Below are 9,345 nucleotides of genomic sequence, written 5' to 3'. Positions count from 1 at the left end.
AAAAATAATGAAGGGTGTTTTTGAAAATCCAAATATTCTCCTTCCCATTTTTTGAATTTATTTTTTCAATTTTTTATTATTATAGTCAATTCTTTAATTTTTGAGAATTTTAGCTTGATTTTAAATATTTATTATTTTTAGTGAACTGTGAAAATTGAAATAAATATATAGTCAAAATTATAATATGTCAATTAACTAAAAGAGAAACCAATAGTAAAAATTATATCACATTAACTAATTTAAGTCAATTTTCACAATAGGTTCAAAAAACTTTTAAAACCATACTAAAATTGTTAAAAAAAAAAGAATTAGTTACAATTATAAAAATTTGAAAAAAAATTAATATTAAGCCTTTAAACTACATATTATTATTTACTATTAATAAAATTATTTATGAGTTAAGATTTTTATCTATATAAGCATTTTCTAAAATAAGATTTATAACAAAACTAAGAATTTGATATGTTAATTATTATTTATTGTAAATTAAAAAATTATAAAAATAATTTGATCATTTCATAAATTTTTTCATCCATATTTTTATATTTATTAATTAATTATTAGAAAACATACAAGACTATAAATAAAAAGTTAGGTTAATATATATATATATATGATTGAATGAATTTTTATGATTTATTAATTTATATATATATATATATGATAAATATATTGACGAAAACTTAAATTATATAATTTAAAAATACATTTTTATAATTACATATTATATATTAATTTTATTCTTTATTTTAATTTTAAATACTTATCTATTTACATAATTAAATGAGGCTCAATGAGAAAAAAAAAATCAAAACCTTTATGTCAATTATCAATTTTAGTCAAAACTTTTAATTTTAACAATTTAATCATAAACCTTTTTAAATGTTTTCAATTTTAGGGAAAAAACATTAATTAAAAATAATTGAACTCATCAATTAGAAAAAAAATTCAAATTTTTTCGTTTTTATCAATTTTGGCTACTCCTTTTAATTTTATTAATATATTGAATAATTTTAGTATTTTTATTAATTTTAATAAACTTCATTTGATAAAAAAAAAATAATAAATGAATAATATATCTATTATTATTATTTGAATTTTTATTTTTTTTCCCTCTTTGCTTATAATTTTAATTCGCATCTTTTTTATCATTTTATTTCAAATTTTAGACAAAAAAAATCAAATATTTAAGAATAAAACATGAACCAATAATAAAACTAAAATAAATGTAATTATAATTTTCAAAAAGATAGAGAAATTAATTAAAATTATTTTACCAATTTGAGAATGATGGCTAAAATTGATATAAAAATAAAAAGATTAACTAATATTAATAATATATGTAAATATTTAAATTTTTTTTATCTGTTAAATAATTCAATCAGACTAATTGTTAAAATTAAAACTAATGTGAAACTTTGAAATTAAATTGATAAAATTAAAAGGTTTAGCTAAAATTAAAAGAACTTAAAATGGTTTTTATTTTTTTAGTCATTTAGTAATTAAATAATAATATAAAATTTATGCAAATGGATAAAGATTTGAAATAAATGAGCATTTAATTTGATATTATAATTTTTAATTATATTATAAGACAAAATCAAAATTTATTTTTATTTTAAATGATTAATTATCTAAATAAAGTCTAAATAATTTTTATAAATTATAATATTCTATTGACATAAAAAATAAAATTAATTTATAAATGGGACTAATTAATAAAAAAAATTTAAGCACTTTTTAATTTTTTAGCATTTTAATTAATTAAAATTGTAAAATTAGTGTTAATTTTATTCTATTTAAAACTAAATTAGTCAAAATTGTAATGCAAATTATAATAATTTCATTAAAATTTTCAATAAAAATTATGTTTCAATTTATTATATTGAAAAATAACTTGAGAATATAAAAATATTTTATTTTTATTTTTCATTGAAAATGAAATAAATAAAAATTTGTTTATATATAAAAATAAACTCTAAATTTGATTAAAACTATATTTATAAATATCAATTATTGAAAAGAAATGCTATAAATTTGTGACTAATGAAATGGTTCTTCTACTTGAATTGAACTAAAAATTCAAATTCTCGATTTTAATATTTAGTTAAAACTAAATTTTTATTTAATTAATTAGTAATAGTAATAATCAGCGTTTAATGTTTTTTATTACTTTTATTAAAATAAATTAAATAATTTTTAATGAATTAATAACTCTTACAAGATTAAAATTATAGAATTATTATATTAAGAATTATAATATGTTCTTTTAGATAAGTAGAAGTATGATTAAAATAATATTGCAAATTTAATTTATATTAATTTTTTATAATATTAGAAATAAAAATCATTAGATATTTAGTGGCAAATATTATGGTGATATATATTTTCTTAAAAGTTTCAATACTGTTCATGATAAACATTTTTGTAATTTTAAGTTATTTTTATTTACTTCCCATTATTTTTAATTAATGGAAAACTATTCTCAAGGAAAATCAATAATTGATTAAAAAATATTATTATATAGAATAATATTCTCAAAATTTTAGATATAAGTTAACTAGAAATATGTAATAGCAGGTAATATAAATTTTAATAATACTCAAATTCTAGTTCATAAAAATTTAAGATATAAATTAAAAATTAAAGGACATTATTGGCACAATCAACTAATTAGAGGATTATGAGTAAAATTGACCCAAAATTTAAGAAAATTGTAATTATATTAATTTATTTAGCATAATAAGGTTTAAAATTTACTCTTATTTTTTATTGTAAAATAAATAAAGAATCTTTTATAGTTTATGGACATTTGACTAATAAAGAGGAGAGAATACATGATATGAGAATGGAAGTGGAAGAGGGAAAGAGTGGGGTAGGTGCCAGTGTTATGATGAGAAGGAAGGAGTGTATGTAATTTTCTTTGTAAAAACATAGTGAGTGTGGAAATCTCGAAGTATCTCCAGCATTGATGTTTGCAACAAGAAAATGCTGTCCCTACTGACTCGCCTTCTCTGCAATTGCAGCAAAGCGGTCTCTTCTCTCTCTTCCTTTCCTAATATTAGATGTGAGCATTATTTAATTTAAATTAAATTAAATAAATTAAATTATTTTAATTTAATAATTTTATTTAATTTTTAAAATAATTTAATTTACTTTAATTTTATATTATAAAAATTTCATTATTTAGGTTCAATTTGATTTTAAAAAAAAATTAATTAAATAGAATTAAATTTAAAAATAATTTTATATATTTAAATTAAATTAAATTAAATCGAACTAATTTTTGAATTGATTTATTTTAATGAAAAATTTATGAATTATATATAATTATATATATAAGTTATTTAATTTTATTAATTAATGAATATTAGATTTAAATCAAAATTAAAATTAAATTAAATAATTTAAAATTAAATTTAAATTAAAAAATTAATTAAAAATAAAAATTAATTAATTTAAACAGAATTAAATTTCATTTGATTTAATTTTTTATTTATTTTAATTTAATTTATTTTATTTTAATTTAATTTAATTTAATTTAAATAAAGTTCACCCCTAACTAACTGATACAACAAGAGAAGGGAGAGAGCCTTAAGAAGGTACAAATAATATATATCTATAAATATAATTATAAATGACATGACAGGCCAATCCAGACATTTTTAAAGCCACAATCACAGAGCAAATATCAGCTATCTTTTTGCGGAGATGACCCACTCTTCACAGCCCCCTCATATGCCTCCAAGTGACAAACTGCTCGATTTGACATATCAGATTCTGTACTCTTAACTCATGCCAACAGACAAACAATACCTTCATGGTTTGTTTTTTAATATTTTTTGAGAATAATTTCAATTTCTTCAATACCTTTCTCTCTCTGGGTATCATTGCTCTTGCTACTTTTACCATGCAGTAGGATTCACTCTAGCTACCCAAATGGGCTTAGTTGCAGTAACCACTCTTTCTTCTTCTTCTTCTTCTTCTTCTTCTTCTTCTTTTTTTTTTTTTTTTTTTTTTTTTTTTTTTTTTTTTTGCATAAAAAAAAAATTAAAGATGCATGCTTCATTTTCTTGCATTAATCGAAATATTAAGCTTTTGTCTATTTGTTGAGGAACCGCATCTTGATTATGGGACCCTATTTTCATCATATCAACGGTGAAAAAGAAAATTCATTAAATTGTTAGTAAAAAATTATTATTTTAAAGTACTTATTAAAAATTTTGAATTTTAATTTAACATATTTTAATCATAAAAAATAAAAATAGCGAAAAAATTTTAAACTCTTTAACAGAATGCACTTTTGAATCAAATCAGCCTTTCCACCACCCAACTACAATTTCAAACATAACCTCAATATATATAGCCAGGGTCTTATTCATGTCAGCATGACGAGATAACCTTGAGATAGAGACAGAGACTTGTGAAGTGAAAGTTGCTATAGCTTAGTCTCTTAGAGATGAGAAGAAAAATTACATTGCTTGAAGAGTTGATCATCGAGCGATCCCTATAGTACGAGAGTGACTGACTTCTAAACTTCACCAAACCCTAAAAAGGAGTGGGAATGTAAATTTAATTCTAGCACGGTTGACAGGAAAATCTAGGGTTTCTTTTTTTTTTTTTTTTAATTATACATGTCACTTTTCTATTCTCTTTTTCTTTCCAACCTCTTTGTTGGTAAGTTATAAAATGTCAAATTTGAGTCGTAATTAAAGCCTGTCATTATAAAAAAAATAACGAAAAATTAAAGGCCTAATATAGACAATATACGATATGTCCTCATAGCAAGTAATTGGGATGAAAGTCAGCAGGAGATCTTAAGGTTGAATAAGTTAGATATAGCTAGGGTAAGGGTCTGTGAGTAGGAGATAGCTAACTTGATTTTGTAATTCTTCCAATTAATGAATATATATGATTTTGTTTGCATTAGAATATTAATATAAAAAGTCATAACAATATTTGAGTCCATTCTAAAACTACAAGTTTTGAATTTAAACAGTAATTAGATTCAAATAAAAAAAATACTATATACATCTTATTATTTCGTCATATTATATCTCTTCATATTACATATCGATATATATGATTGAGTCTATTTTAATTGATTGTTTTTATTGCTTGAATAATGTAGCATAATATGATCCCTACATTTCGTAATAAAATACTTAAAAGAAATAATTTTAGGTAGCATATAACCATATAAAGGTGTGGAATACATCATCAGGTTGGCAGGTGCAAGAGCTGCCTGAATCGTCTATCATCTGCTTTGAAGATACTATGTACATATGACAACAACAAAGCCTCCATATTAAACTAACTAATAGAGTCCACCATGTGATCTTTTTTTCCTTCTAACTCTCATTGAAAATAATTACATATTCTAATAATATTTCCGCAAAATAAATAGGTATCTTTCAAAATCATAAATCTTTTTATATTATTTTTCTTCATGTCATTTTATATTTCTCTTTATACTCTTTACTTCTTTCACCTTAAGGCTACATGTAATAAACTCTTGGTGGGCAAAGCTCTTGATCCTTTGGGTTAAACACTGTATGATCGAATGTCATATTGGTTAAGTGGTCCTCTCTCTCTCTCTCTCTCTCTCTCTCTCTCTCTCTCTCTTTCTTTCTCTCTCTCTCTCTCCACCATTGTAGACAATAAGGTGGCTGTGCATTTTGTCCTCTGTGGAATAAAGAGAGATATTATGGTAATAATGGTAATAAAAACAGATGCACATAAGTCCATGGGATTTGTTTACTTAGAGTTAGAATATAAGTTTCAAACAGAAATGCAATAATCACTAGAATAGCAGTCACTTCTTAAAATGTTAGAAAAGGGCAAAACACACAGTCAGACATTTTTATGTATAATATCATTACTCTAAAAAAAAATGACAAATAAGGTCATGAGGCTTTCTAGAGAGCTTTCCTACTTGGTTAGAGGATACGACGTGAGATCAACAATTTGCTTCAGCCTCTCATTTTTATCTTCGACTTATTATAATTATTATTATCATCATTAATTATCGTTTTAATTATTATTGTACATATAGAAAACTAGCTTATTAATTAATTTCTATAAGTTCTAACTCACAGGGTGCCATTGATCTCATAGAATCCATTAGATTTTTTAGTACCCTCTCCTGCGAATGATTGGTGATCTAATTTTGCATGCTTGTTTCCATCCAGCTTCAGCCCCAAGTGAATGTGAGGAAAATGTGCCCACTGCAAAACAAATTTATAATTTTCTTCTTCAGCTGATGTACACAAATATTTCTACAACAACAACTAAGTCTTAATTCCAGACTAGTTAGAATCATTTTTCATCATTCAATTTTGGTAAAAACCATATCCACAATATGAATAGTTCTAATCGATAGTTTTAAAAGAGTTGAATTTTTCATTAGAAACATCAAAACTAATGGTCATTTTTCTCTCATCCAACTCATTCGATGAATTACTTTAATTTAAGGGCACGGTTATTATAAACTTGATCTTTTATAAAAATAAATTCGACAATCATTAGATTAAATATTTATATATAAATTTATATACTCTTTATATGCATTTTAATTAATTTTACATAAATTATGATAAAAATATTAAATGTAATAGTCAGTAAACTAGTTTTTATATAAAATCGAACTTATATGTATGCACCTTAACTTAATCTTACTGTATAGCACAACTCATATCTGTGCATTTAATGGCTACGTCATGGTCAAAGAAAAAGGATTCTATCAATTGTAATGACTATATCGCAACCTATATATATATATATATATATATATATATATATATATATATATATATATAGATATAATAGTATAGGAAACAAATTCCAAGAGTTCTTTTTCTGTCAATTTCTTTCTTACCTCCAAAACTGGAAATGATTCCTTTCAATCATGAAAATTTGTAATAACATCGATCATAGCAAGTACATGTTAGATCTAATTAAGACAAAATTTCCTCTTTATTTCTTTCGAAAACTCTTACTCTACTCTCAATTTCCTCTCTAGTGTCCTTAATTTTCACTCCTCAGGGTGGTTTTATCTCTTGTTCTTACATTACAGGAAGTAAAGATTTAAACACTAAAAGCTTCCCTTCCCTTTACTAATTTCAGAAATTCCAAATAAATAAATAAATAAATAAAATAAAGCACCAATGCTAAAGCTTAATTAATTGTCTAGAAGATATTTTCTATGGACTTGCTGAATTCTGGGGTAATTTTATCCTCAAAAAATTGTATTGTTGGCCCAAACTTGAGAGTTGGAAATTCTGAAGTTAACTCCAGTACCATAAATATCAACAAAGATGGCAGTGAAACATGGCAAGAATTTAAAGAATGTGGATAGAATTAATTTGCTACGGCATTAGAAGGTCAGTTACTCTAAAAGTTGATAATTATTTATCAATCTTACTATTAAAAGCTTAACTATATAAAAAACTTACATTTTTTGCTGCTGTACTAAAGGCTTCCCTGTGGCTGATGTCAGGATTACTAGCCTTAATCCTTTGAATTTCCTCCCTGAAAAATGTGATTTTAGACGCACATCAACTTTAGTTAAAAGCCGTGGTTAGCCAATCAATTTCAAGACCAAAACTCCTACTTTTTCTTTAATGATGCGAAAAGGGAGATAAGACCTTAATTAATAACCCAAATTAATATGATCTGCAAAACAATATTTTCAACTTACTTAATGAACCTGTTGTAAGCAGAAGGAACACGTTGTCTCTTCTCTGGGGCTGCATTTATTCATAAAAAAAAATTGAGAAATAATTAATTCCAAAATGTATCTAATCTATGAATTTCATTAATTATTGTCGATTAATCATCTCATATATAAACCCTAAATTTTGCAAAAAATTTTAATTGTATAAGTTTTTCCTGAATTTATTATATTTTAATAAAGTTTTGCTCATAAAAAATTACTAGTATTAAATTAATTAAACATTGACTTAATTACAAGTTTTCCGCATTAGTAATCATCTTGAGCATGACATATTAATTGTAAGATGCATGGGGTTGATCTAATGTAGACCTCACTGATTATGAACCCTAGCTACATTGACTATAGGAAAAATACATCATTAAAGTAAGCCCTACATCATTTGTAACATTCCTTCTATTCACCTGTCAGCTATCTCTTCATTTAATTTATTTTCCTATTGAAATAAACAATCTATATTTACTAATTTAGGGTCTGACAAATGTAAATAAAGCGTCAATGGTAAATTGTAGAAAGCGTAACATTTACTCTGAAAATTATTAAAGTATTTGACTAACCACGTGTTAGTACGAATGTGATTAATTTATACTTGATTAAGAATGATATTTAAGTAAAATCTTTCAACAAAAATAACTTAAGAATTCGAACTCTTGACATTACAGATAAAATTCTTCTAAAATTAGTTTCACATTACTAATCCAATCATTTATTGATTTATTGATTTTTTAATTATTATATTTTACAACAAGAGGGGAAATAAATTTCAACCAAACCCAGGCAAAAATAATTAAGTTCTTAATTTCAACTTCTTTTGTATATCCAATAATCCACAATACGTCTATCTAAAAGTCAGAAATTCAAACTCTAAACTCTATTTCCCTTTAAATGACTTTAATGCATAAAAAAAGAAAGTGAAAGTTATATGAGTGACCATATGTTCTAGGGAAGTGTTTTCCATTTAATAACAAGTTTTGTTTGTCCTGCTATGTAGGGCACTGTTATTAAAAATAAATAGTCAGTTACATTTGCTATGTAAGGTCAACATCTTGGAAGGGCTATACATGAAAGAAGAGTAAAGGCTAGAGTTTTCATGACTATCACACACTGAGTGGTAACAATTCTTTTACATGGAGAAATGACCTTTAAAGATTATTTACTACTCCTGTCAGTTTTTATGGAGCCACGTCCTCAAAAATTCTATGTCCACCCATCACCCATATGTATATATAGCTTATGCCTAAGCCTAACTAGTTGGCTGGCTAGATATATAAGTGCATGTAGCCTCAAGAATCATTTATGCATATTAGCATAAATATAGGGGGTAATCCTTTGTCTAGGACGCCATATATATGGTACATTAATATATATGTGTGAGAAAGAAATTGAGAGAGAGAGAGAAAGAGAGAGAAAGAGGGAGACTCACGACGGATGGGAGGCATTCGAGGAGGTTCATGATCCCCAGATTCAAAGGCAGCAACCTTGTTGCATTTAGAAGATGACCCACAATCCTTATCGAAATCTTCAGAGTTTAAGTTCACTTTCTGTGACTATATATATATATATATATATATATATATATATATATATATGCTCAATCAAATTAGCCAAAGCAC

The 9,345-nt window shown here is 24.2% G+C and overlaps 1 protein-coding gene across 1 annotated transcript in view; it reads right to left on the bottom strand.

The window, feature by feature from the left end:
- Positions 1 to 5,797: 5,797 nt before the first annotated feature.
- Positions 5,798 to 9,345, bottom strand: part of LOC110653436 (putative axial regulator YABBY 2) — a 6,810-nt gene continuing 3,262 nt past the window's right edge. Inside the window, exons 3-6 of the mRNA XM_021809060.2 lie at positions 9,156 to 9,279; positions 7,700 to 7,748; positions 7,455 to 7,530; positions 5,798 to 6,227 (exon numbers count right to left, since the gene is read on the bottom strand). Of these exons, the coding sequence (XP_021664752.2) occupies positions 6,093 to 6,227; positions 7,455 to 7,530; positions 7,700 to 7,748; positions 9,156 to 9,279 (384 nt within the window). The 3' untranslated portion in view covers positions 5,798 to 6,092. The remainder of the gene's footprint in view (positions 6,228 to 7,454; positions 7,531 to 7,699; positions 7,749 to 9,155; positions 9,280 to 9,345) is intronic.

Source organism: Hevea brasiliensis, chromosome 6 (genome assembly GCF_030052815.1).
Source record: "Hevea brasiliensis isolate MT/VB/25A 57/8 chromosome 6, ASM3005281v1, whole genome shotgun sequence".
NCBI lineage: Eukaryota > Viridiplantae > Streptophyta > Magnoliopsida > Malpighiales > Euphorbiaceae > Hevea > Hevea brasiliensis.
This window is presented reverse-complemented; position numbering and strand designations above follow the sequence as displayed.